Genomic DNA, 12,327 nt, shown 5'->3' with positions numbered 1-12,327 from the left:
CTCAGCGGGCGCCACAAGAGGTTCCACACCATCAGCTCATCAAAAAATTGAGGGTGTCATGCGGCATTGTTGGATCCACAGCTCCTCTGTGAAATAACCAATCATGAATTCTCCAAATCATTTCATATGAAGCCGCTTCCACATTTTAGGAGCTTGCCGCTTCATGGCCTGAATAAGACGCCAACGTCTCCTTTGATAGATGATGATGAGCGCTTGTGCCGTGGCAGAAACTTTAATGTATTGGCTGTAAATCAAATTATTGTTCTCATCCGTGATTTTGAATGACCTATGGCATGAATTTTGTTGTGTTTTTGTGTTTATTTGCATAATTATGATTTAATGGAAACAGTATAATTGCAAAATTGTGTTTTTTCGCCACTTCTAGAATTTTGATCAAGTTTTGCGGATCTGTGTAATGGAAACACAGCTAATGTGATTGAACTTTATTTTAGGCTTAACAGCAAATGCACTTTGAAAAGCCTGACAAGAAATCCTCTTTTTCCTGCAGAGTGCCAGGTGAAGACATGGCTCAATTTATTCTGTGGCTAGAAAGTGTATTGAAGTTTGCTGAAGTCAGAATGGAAACTAGTTTGAGGAAAATCTGTGGCTCAGATTTCTTCTTAAAACACACAACAAATTTGTAAGAAGTAGTTGGAAACTGGTTCAAATAAACATGTTGAACTTGCTGAAGAAGTTTGGGGATTGCATGGAGCAAACGGCAGTCTTATCTTTGATTTCAGGTGGTTTCTTACCATAAAAACAGCTGGTCAGGGAGTCGGCAGGTTGTCTTCCGTCTTCAGTTTCACACAGGGATCATAGCCGGACACACCCTCTCTTTCTCCAAGGCGGACCTTGACTGCGCCTGTGAAGGTATTTATAACCTGTTGTCTGCAGAGTGCACACTGTGCCAGCTGTTTTTAGAGCTCTGCTCCACAAGACCACCAGACTTTAATCTGTAACTGATAAATCTGTCAGCCTTGCTGCTTCGTGTGCACCTGAACCAACTGTGGAGCAGTATCAGGTGTGCAGAACGTGTGGAAACACTGGCGGCATTTGTGGTGAAGTGTCCAGCTGGCTGATTTTTTTTTTCCTGAATATTCCAGATTCTTCATTCCCAGATGATGGAAAGCTGGAACTGTTGTTCTCTGAAAGTCCAGAAAGATTTGCAGGTAAACTCCAAACTCTCTTCTTTATTTTGTCTTAAAATCAATGCACTAACAAAATTGTGTTTTGGTGTACAATTGCTGCATGATAAAACTCAAAATTTTCTACTGTACTTTAGATGAAACTTTGTACTCTCTTAAAACACTTGGGTTATTCCTTGAACTCAATTCTTGGGTTGTATGCATTAAGATTTACATTTTTTGGTTACTGTCTGAAGCTATACCAGTTTTGGGGGTTATAGTGGTAACATTTTAACCCAATTTATGTTTCTTTTCTTTCTTTGAAATTGGGGTAAAAACAACCCAACTTGGTTTATTTTTAACAATGGAGTTTTTATTGGGTGCATTTCGGACTACTGACAAAAGAGTTTTGATCTTGTTTTGAAACAATACGGTTCAGTTTGACTAAGGATTCATGAACATTTCTAAATATGCTATAAAGTTCATCATTTCTAATCTATAGTTTCATTTTGATGCTATTTAGATGATAACATGACGAGATTTCAGCTGTTTGGCTCAAATAGTCATCATTTATTTGAAATGTAGCTATGGAAATGAAAAAAGTTCTGCAAAAAATATTTTAAAAAAAAGAGTACAAAACAAATTTGAGTTTTACTAAGTTATCATTCATCAAACTGTTTTATTAAAATGTGTTGATCTGAGTCACTGAGTGTGTGACCAATATGAAACCACAAAAGAAGAGTATATGAGCAATTAGTTTTTTTCACATTGTAACTATCTTGATGTAGTATATTGCCAGAGTGTATTTATTTATTCATTTATTCATTTATTCATTTATTCATTCATTCATTCATTCATTCATTCATTCATTCATTCATTCATTCATTCATTCATTCATTCATTCCATCCATCCATCCATCCATCCATCCATCCATCCATCCATCTTCTTAACCTGATGTGTCCCTTTCAGGGTCACAGGGTTGCCGGAGCCTGTCCCGGCTACTGTTTCTTAATTTATTTAATGGGTTCGTACACTGCTTTTGCTTAGCAACATACCCACTAATACGTCATGGAAGCACTAAAGTGGTACTAAGCATTTCTCACACGTTATATTTTTGTTTTTGGCTTTGCTTTTGTGAAATATAAGGGATTGCAGTGATTAAAAAATAAATAAAAATGGACATGTGTTTTTTTTTGGTCAATGTTTTTGATTAAAATCTCCTTTAATAAACATATAGTGTGTTTTGTTAAAGGTTTATGAATACATAAAAATCTGGACACTGACAGATTTATTTTGGTGCTTTCGTTTGCCTCCTAGTCATGCAGAAGAGAAATTTGAGGCACATTTGAAAAATAAAAAAAGGTTCAGTCGCCATGTGGGGGCAGTGTTAGACACAAGGCCAATCAAAGTGGCCCTCAGGACCAACCATTAGGCTCTCTACAGGAAACACTTTGAGGGGTAATCACACACACACACACACACACACACATAGACTGGAATTCAGACTGAAGTCCCTGTAGACAGAGGCAGACACACAGACTTACAGCAGAAGTACAAAAAAAAAAAAGCCCACATGGAGCTTTGACTTGTATTTGACTCGAGGCCCTGCGCTGTACAGTCACATGACGGACATGTCTGTGTCTGTGTGTGAGTGGGCGTGTCTTTTGTTGTTGTTTTTGTTGCTGTTTCTGACAAGCATTTGTTATTTTGGGGGTTCAGGAAGAGAATTGTGGCACAACGGACCAACTGTGACCGTGGACTATGACACCTTGGACCCTTTGGTCAGACGTGACTCATATAAGGACATGTCTGATCTTCAAACAGGTAACCCACACCACCACATACTCAAAATTAAGAAAGAAAACTAACCAAAAAAAGGCTTTTACCAATAACTCCTAAGTAGTTTGATGTCAAAATGCCGGAACAATTAATGTGTTAAACGTTTGCTTATTTTGAAAATGTTCTATGTATTTAAGAAAAATGTACCAATTCATGTTGAATGCATGTTTCTTGAAGAACTATTGTTGAAAGCATTTAGAAAGCAGGAAATGTCTTTGAAAACAAAGACGAAAAACTTGAAACGACCAACAAAAAAAAAAACATTTTACTGCAGGAATCCAAGCGGGGAAACCTAGAAATGCTTAAGCTTTGAAAAAAGAACTAAGAAACTAAACAGGCATTCCGGCACTTCAGTATCAGCTGTTAAGTGTAGTAGTGCTGTAATGCTATTGTTTTTTTGAGTGATGAATTAATTGCAAAATCTAATTAGTGTATTTTTAATCTAACCTAATAACTGCATTGAAAAGCTTCATTTTTGAGGGGTTGTCATTTAAATTCTTGACATTGTGAGACAATAAAAGAACAAAAAATGACAAAAAAGTGGCTTTATGACGTTTTTGATCATAACAGATTTCCAACCTTTACTTTTACACCACCAATGGGGACTTTTTTCCATTTTAAACATTTAAATAATGAACAATGTTTCTTAGTTGTGACTGTGTCAAAAAAACGTGTGACAAGTTTAACTTTTTATGTTTACCTGGAAAGTTGGTGCAGGGTCTGTAGCTGTTACCTTGACAACGCTTTGCACCGTTTATCAAAAAGTCCCTTTTTGTAAAAAACAATTTAAACCTAAAAAATAACAAGACTAAAGTACTAATCATTGATTTGATATGTATTTCTTTTGTAAGTGACCATGGTATAAGAGGAATAATATCCTTTGAGGCGTCCATTATCAGAAATGAATGGACTTTGCAGAAGCAACCGTCCAACGCTCTGCTTCGTCCTTTAATTGATCATAGTGGACACCTTACCAGTATTATCCCTTAGATAACAGATAATAATTAAAAATGAGATTCACGCGATGTAGAAAAATAACGATTTAAATGACAAAACTTGTAATTAAACTGTATCAAGACATAAAAATGTATGGAATTCTGTAAATCATAAAGGATGTCATTTGGATTTTTATTGCTTCTGAAATGCATCTGCCCAAACGTATTTCCAGTCACACTCTTGCTACAGGAACATTTTTAAAGGGAAAAAAAGCACCCTTAAACCTCGTTGATGCTTACTCTAACGTAATACATAACTCAGTCATGTTGCTTTCAATGTAATCACCTCCCCCATGTTGGATGTGGCAAACGGAAACATTCTTTGCATGGGAAATTTTAATTTTAAAACTTTCATTTTCACAAAAAGAAATGAAAGTTGCAGATTTTTCCCCCCAGAAAAGATTATTTTTTTTGCTTCAAGATGGTAAAGTTTCCTGGTTACTTGTTCATAACCTTGTTATAAATAAATGGATTGATGGCTTGATCCATTAAAGGATGCATTAATAGAGGGTATGGATGGGTTTGGATGGATGGATTTTGCATAAATAGATGCATCAATGGATGGACGTACAAAAGTGTGAATGGATAGATGAATGGATTAGTGAGCAAATGCATAGATTGATGAATGTTTCAGTCATTCTAGTGCAGTGCACAACAGAGAATGTCTAGAACTTCTATACCTGTGATGCTAAACAGTGGTGGCTTGTACAGCTGACAGTTTATTGGACGTTTGGTGGGGCTGACTATGCGCAGTGGTTGAGGAAAATGTCACCCAGGCATATATGTAAGACCTCAGTCTCAACTGCCTTTATGGATACGCGAGATTTATTGTGGGCAAAAAATGGGCAAACGTGTATGGGGCACACAGGTGGCCCACAGGAAATATCAAGGTCATAGATGCTGGGTGAGCCTGCAAGAGGAAAATGTTGCACAGTTTTTTCTAAGGGCTTGCTGCAAGAAACATGTTTTAGAAAACATTTTTACAATATGCCACGGTAAGTAGCATAGAGCCTGTTAATGCTGTCCAAACGAGAGGTGCATGCTTTTACGTGCCCGTTGCGTGCAGCCTGGCTGTTACAAATTAGGACATTAGACAATCGAGAGTCTGGGGGTCTTCCTCGACACCACTCTCTCCTTCACCACCCATGTCAATAAGATCTCCCAGACCCCTTATTTCCACCTTCGCAGCATTCTTCGTCTCCATCCCTCTCTCCGCCCCTCACTCCATAGGCATTCTAGTGCACATTCTCATCACTTCCCTTTAAAAACAAATGTGAATCAGGGCCTTCTTGCTGTGAGGCAAGGGCAAAATCTGGGGCAATCAAAAAGTTGTCTTTGATAACTGAAAGTCTGAGTTTGTGGCTTTGTGCTTTAAGATGATTCATGTGAGGGTGGGCGTCATAGCAATATTATGCCACAAGCAGTTATTGTATGATAAATATGATCTGCATCCATTCTGAGACTTTCTTGATGAAAGCAAAGCAACCTGCACAAAAACACACAGTAGACATCTGCAACGCCAGCTTGAACCGCTCATTGAGGTTTCAGCTCCAGCTGTTTTATTTCACGGCCACATTTTCCCCCTGCTGGCCGTGTAATTTAGATCTAGTCACATGGAACAGGGTTGCGTAAACTCACAAACACACACAAGGGGACGGTGGGTCCTCACAAGTGGGCTGAAGGTGCTGGTTAGCGGCGCCGGTGCACACAGGAATGTTGTTTTGAAGTACAGGTGGTTCCTCTCTGACTTCAGCTGCTTCTATCGCTCAATCTCCCTGTCTTTCCCTTTCTTCTCCAGCCTGCTTCTGTCTACTTTCAGGTTCAAGTTGCAGGTTGCAATTTGTCCACTACCCCCCCACTCAGCACTCTCCAGATCCCGCCTCTGTGTTTACATTCCCCTTCTCCAAATTTGGGCAGTTCAAGGTCACCGTGCTGAGGAGTATTTTTTTCTATTTCCTTGAAAGTGTGATGTGCGTGCCGTACGCCCCGTAGCCACTTGGATGTGTGCAGCTCGGGTGAATGATCCACACATTACTGCTCCAAACGCATGAGTGCACACTCTCTCTCCCCTACCTGTGTTAGGCGGGACAGGATGGAAGGGGGAGGGCAAGCAGGGAGGGAGGAAAACGCTTGGAAGGCGGGGATTCGCACCGCAGGGACGGAGGAGTGACATGAGGGTAAAGAAAGAGGGCGGGAGTTGGTGGATGGGGGCTGGGGGGGGGGGGGGGGCACCAGAGAGCTGTTAGCACCTTCACAGAAAGAATGTTTTCTGCTTGTCTTCTTCAGACAAACGAAGCTGCTCGGAGTCTTTTCCGATCTGCTTTCACTCCCATCCTCTTTCCCCCCGTCCTGTCATCTGTTTCTCTTTTCCTCCGGATGCTCCAGCAAAGCATTCCCATCCTGTTTCTAGCCTGAGCTCGGGACAGGGAAAGTTTACCTCTAACTACCGGTAAAGTATTCCTTTCTGCCCTGTTTTTGTGCGATTTGAGTGATTTAAATCCATTCTGACTTGAGATGAAAAGTTTGTGAGAATCTCTGTGCGAAACGTCTTTAAGCAGCTGCAAAGTTTTACCATGCATGTCTGGTATTTGGGTTTTATTGCCTCTCTGGACTTAAGAGGCTGCGCTCACACAGCTCTGGTATTCACTGTATGTATTGTTGCAGTCACTGTTCCGAGAGAAGCTTTCTTTAAAATCCAGAGTTTTCCCTCTGCCAAAATTTGTAGGAAGTAATTGATCTAACTATGAGTTAAAAAGAAAAGATTCTTATTTACTGGATTCTAAGATCTAAGATATCCAGATCCACTGTGTTGTCAGATCACTGCGTGCGTCAGTGTGTGTTCTGCGCCGTCTGACCAGCCTCAGGTAGACATGTTTGATGGTCACATCCCTTCCATGACACACAAGCTCACCCATGCATCCGTCAAGCCCACACAAACAGCTCTGTGTTATCTACATGGACTACGTCTGCAGCCATGAGTCATGTGCAGCACTAATGCAGGCGTGTAGTCACGTGTGGCTGAACTGGGATTGTATTTTTTTTTCATACATGCTAAACGTGTTCACACTGGACAAGCAGGGAGGGGCTTACCAGTGCATGTCCGCCACCTACAGTTGGAAGAAGCTTGGGACGAAAATCTTGTGGTTTGAGGGCGAAACCTGAAACGGTTCGGTTCATTGCTAGCGGCCTTGCAATGGTGGATACGGATTACCATAATGTCAAAAGAGTGGTCTTGGTTTATCTTTATTTGAAAAACACAGGTAAACATCGTCAGGCTCGTAGCTGTGTCTGGGTTAACCACATAAATCAGGTCTATATGTCGCAACCAAATCCGAGTCTCCGGTTGGTGAAAGTTTAATGGTCACACGTTTTGTAGGTTAAAGCCCAAAAAGGTCGTAAAAACTTGCCTAGCTATGCGTGAACGTGAGAGGTTTTAATGCAGAAGCTACGCTTGTTCACATAGGCCTTGTGTGACAGTAGCATTAGAATTGCAATGTTACATGACTCCTTTAAGTTACTTTCTTTTACTTACATGCAGAAGTAAAAGATATTAGTTTAAGGTGAGGGTCAACATGGTGTTATAGTTACTAATAATTTTCAAGCAACGTTCACTCTGCCCTCGGCAACATGCATTCAAGCGCCCACTTCCAATACGAAGTCTGTGTGAACGCGAATAAATGTGCATTCGGGTTTATGTTTTCAAAGCTACTGTGTTTAGAAATAGCTGTGCAAGATTTTACAACCGTTGTTGGGCTCTACGTACAAAACGTGTGGCCATTGAACACTCGTTACCAGTTAAACCAGGTCGAACTGTGACCAATCAGGGACTCAGAGACCGCAGAGAAAAAACATCTATCTGCATTTTTTCTGTTTTATTTATATTCTGATTCTGAAGAAAGTTTATTTTGGAAAACTGCTGGATCCGACTCATTGTTGCTCAGTCACGTGCCGAATGTAGATAGCTATTTTCTTAAAGTTGATGCTCCAACTGCCAAATTAAAACCCCCAAGCTAGCAAAGTAAAAAAAAACAACAACTATTTCTTAAGTTTAAATTTTGCAGCCAAGAGCTAGTGAGGAGACGAAAGGGCCTCCAACTTTAAAATAAAAAAAATCTGCATTTAACAGACAGAAGTCAGGAGTCCAAATCACAGTTTGACAGTTATTCCCGCAAACCATAATAATAATGCACAATAGTCATCAACCGGCTCTCTAAACGTACGAGGATGCTGCTTTGACTTTGACAGTTATGGGTTAAAGGAAAATCTATATGACATTTGAATGGTTCCTGCAAAAAATGTGTGTACAAATAAAGTTTAAAGCAGCTGGTGGTATTTTACAGAGGATGAAGATGACCTTTAACCTTAAAAGTTAAGGGAAACCAGTAGCCCAAAAAAAAAAAAAAAAACAACTGACGTCAACATCAGCCTCGTTCAGACTGGTCCATGAAAAATTGTCTGACATGGTCCTCAAAAATGTCAAGGGCTACTGTCTTACAATACTTGGTTATAATGATATAGGAGACATGGTGCAACTGATAACTGCCAAAGAATCTTTGTCTTCATCGTTTGAAGTTCTACCATTTTGATGTTCTTGAGATACTTCAAAAACTGAGTTGAACACCTGAGGATTATGTACAAATCACCGTACAAAGTTGAGGAAATGTGAGGTCAATGGAGTTTAGTATGTCTTGTATTGTGTCAAAACATAGAATTTTTATTACAACATGCTGTTGGGTAAAAAGAAAACTGATGAGTTCATCATTGTTTTGTGTCTTTGAATTTTGGTAAACTAATTTTTTATACTGTCATATATTTAGAGGCACATGACAATATTATGTGTCAAAAGCATTGGCACATTTTTGTGTGGCAGATTCATTCTGATTAGGTTCTAACCACAAGAAATTAAACATTTTTCATTTAAAAAATGCTTCATTTAGTGCTGTCAGGTGATTAAATTTTTTTTTGTGCGATTAATTAATCATAACCTGTAATTAATCTATTTTCAATCTTACCCAGTAATTGCAGTAAAAAGTCTAATTTTGAGGTATTTTCATTTTAATTTGTGACAGTGTGGCTCAATAAAAGATCAAAATACAACTAAAAAAGTGGCTTTATGAAGTTTTCTTTGTACAACAGACTTCCAACCTTTACTTTTACACCACCAAGGGGGATTTTTTTCAATCTTGAACAAAAAAACCCCCCCAAAAATCTACAAGAACAAAATATCATATCCAGAGTGCTTTAATTTAAAAAAAAAACCCGTAACATATCAAAAAACTGTAAGAACCTATCTAAGCAATCCAAAAAATATTGAGCACAAACGTAATCAACTTAATTACTTAATAAGTTTATTGACATACCGTATTTTACAGTTTATCGATTGATGTGATCAACCCTCCGCATACCCCATCAATTAATCAGTAAAAGCAAGTGCCAAACTGAATTTAGTCACATAGCTAATAAAGAATTAATTTCAAAGGTGTGAGGCTCTGTGACTATGTAATAAAAAAGGCACGTCAACCAAGAGCTCGGGTCTTAAGAGGTTAAAGCAAAAAGCTGTCTTTGGGTTGAGTTGCATATTTTTTTATTACTCCACAAAAGTAAGAAGCAAACTAAAGGAAGTCGGATGTGTTCTAAAAAAAACTAAGATTAATATTAAATCCATCAAAATGTTTTGTAGCAGTGTTTTTAACGGAATGCTGACACTGATTTTTGTCCCCTTACAGCTTCTTCCCACTTCCCAGAACTTGGAAATGGAAGCTTGCACCGCAGAGTGAAAAAGAAGAGTAAAGAGGAAGGACCTTTCCAGTTGTCGAGCCCCAACAGCCCATGCCGCAGTGACCGAGCTCCATCTGCCAGCAGCGACTCTGGTCTTTCTGTAGCCTCGCAGGGACTAGGTGGAGCCCGACAGAGAGGCGAGGCCACACAGGACAAGGGCACCCACCCAGGGAAGCTGGTCTTTGGGGCAGACTCTGATCCTGCCCAGGCTCTCATGGAGGTCATGGCACAGCTAGCTTTATCCAGTGAAGCAGAGGTGGGTGTGACGATTAACGGAAAGTCTTCAAGTGACAGAGAGACGGATATACTGGACGATGAGGATGAAGCAGAACATGCTGTGGAAGGGCCAAGCTCCAGCAGCGGTTGTTCCCTCTTGTCAGAAACACTCAAAGAGAAGTCTACTGACCGTTGGGTACGTCAGCACACGGCACCGGGCGCCAGCGATAGTTTACCCACAAAGGATAAGGAAAGAACAACCAATACCAACAAGCAGCGGCCTTCACTTCTACTCACCCCTCTCACTCCTCCTCAAGGACTCAGCAGCAGGGAGGTAGTCCACACAGTGCCAGTGGATGGGGTCAGCAAACGAACTGGCAAAGATCATACACTCAACATGGAGCCCTCCTCTTTGTGTCAAGAAGAAGAGCTGGCAGCTCTAACTTCCGATGTCGATGAGTCCATAGAGCAGCTGAATCAGCTGATTTTGGACTTGGATCCCACTTTTGTTCCCGTCTCTACCTCCCTTTCCCCGTTGTCACGCACCACCTCACTACAAACCAACGGTCTCAGCCTCAAAGGAAGTAGCCACCGGTCAGGTAAGGCCACTCAATGAAGGGATTTGACAGCTTAATCAACACAAAAAATGGCTGGTTCTAAAGTGGGGATTGAGAGCTTACCTTGTGATACATTTCCATGAGTGGAAAAAAATCATTTCAGCGATCTGACGACTCACTGAGCGATGTAAATAAGGGCCCTGCTTCTGACACAGAGATGTGTTCATCTTTAGAGTCTGTCCCATTTTCAGTGGAATTATACAGAACTTGGGGAATAAAATGACATAATTGGACGAGCTGCAGAGAAACAACATCACAATAGTATCTCCTAGAAGTATAAGATAAAGAAATGACAGATTTGCAATCAGCTCCACAATCTCAGATCTTTTGTTAAGAAAAGGAATTTCTAAAAGTTCGGCTTTAACTTGGTGATCTCTAAAAAACACGCAGGCAACGTTGTCGATGTTGGTTCTCATTTATCAAGGTGGCGTCTTGAAGTTGAGTCATGGCATCTGGACTTCAGATCTTTTTACTTGAATGAGTGGTAAAACGTTTAAAGAAAGATTTTAAGTCCAGATGTCTTGATTCAACTTTAAGGCGTAAACAACTTTATTTGTAAAACTGAATCTTTCCCTTGAAGCACATTGAGCCTCAATCCCACAACTTGGACTGCTTTCTAAAACACTAAAGTGAGCCAAGGCACTGAAAGGGCTACTGTTACTTACCCTAGAATCACCTGATCCAGCTAAATACAAAGTAAGTTGGCCTGATGTCAAATATACATGGTTGGTATGGAGGACCAGTGTTAAAGATCACTGCTCTACATTGATGTAGTTGTGTTAACCGAAGAGCTAGTTGAAAGAAGAAACTATTGACTTTAATGCTACATTCACATCAGGCCTGTGTTGCGCATTCAAGATTATGCTAAACGGGGTTTCATGAATTCAACTTGTGGTGTTCACACCAGACCAGCTCTGGACAAGCAAGACGTTGCAGAAAGGGTCTTCTTCTTCTGTTTTTCTACTATTTACTAACGCTTGTCCACCACCTACAATTGGAAGAGGCTCTTGGTGCGAAGTGTCGAAGTGATGCCAAATCTTGCTCAATCTTTTTTTCCCCCCCAGCTCTAAGCTGAAATTTGAAAGACTTGTAATTCTGACCGAGCACAAACTGCAATTAGTTATTTTTCCTCCATGATCATGTTTACAATGGTTGGCACAACCGTGTTTTGAAAAGGCTGCTATCCACACGTCACTACTGAATTAGAGTCCCTGATTGGTCAAAGTTCAGCTGTTTAACGCTAAAGCAGTCGAAAGGTCAACAGTTTGAACTTCAGCGTGCGTTCAGTGAACGGTTTGTGTGTAAAGCCTAAAAACAGACTTAAAATTTGCATAAATATGTGGGTTCTGAACGCAGCCCCAAAAATGCTGGTGTGTGAATGCGCTGTGAATGTAGCTGTACGCCTATTAGTTTCTAGTGGCAATTAAACGACTGAAAACCAAAAAAAACAGAGGTCAAAATGAGCTTCCTTGGATTGACGCCTACACTTAAGGTTTATTTTGTGCACCTACCAATGTAGATGTTTCAAACATGGATCAATAGGAGAGCAAGAACTTTCAAGATAGAAATCCTTTGGCTAACTCTTGAGTTTAGTTCAGTTTTCTCTAGGATAAGCTGGAAGATTGGTGAGGTAGTTTACCTTTAAACCCAACCTAGTTTTCCATGAGACAGAAAGATTTAAAGTGACCAATAACTCAAACTGACAGGTACATGTGGGTTTTAGACATAATCGTAGTTCAGCAACAAACACTCCAGGT

At 40.1% G+C, this 12,327-nt stretch overlaps 1 protein-coding gene across 2 annotated transcripts in view; it reads left to right on the top strand.

Annotated features, from left to right (window-relative positions):
* The window catches only part of LOC101166465 (tensin-3), a 65,152-nt gene that overhangs the window by 12,867 nt on the left and 39,958 nt on the right, over positions 1 to 12,327 (top strand). For both annotated transcript variants that reach the window (XM_020702551.1, XM_011474266.3), the window contains exons 10-13: positions 741 to 870; positions 1,104 to 1,169; positions 2,845 to 2,949; positions 9,686 to 10,552. In XM_020702551.1, coding sequence (XP_020558210.1) covers positions 741 to 870; positions 1,104 to 1,169; positions 2,845 to 2,949; positions 9,686 to 10,552 — 1,168 coding nt within the window. The remainder of the gene's footprint in view (positions 1 to 740; positions 871 to 1,103; positions 1,170 to 2,844; positions 2,950 to 9,685; positions 10,553 to 12,327) is intronic.

Source organism: Oryzias latipes, chromosome 4 (assembly GCF_002234675.1).
Source record: "Oryzias latipes chromosome 4, ASM223467v1".
Taxonomy (NCBI): domain Eukaryota; kingdom Metazoa; phylum Chordata; class Actinopteri; order Beloniformes; family Adrianichthyidae; genus Oryzias; species Oryzias latipes.
Note: the sequence above shows the minus strand (reverse complement) of the source record. Positions and strands in the feature narration are given on the sequence as shown.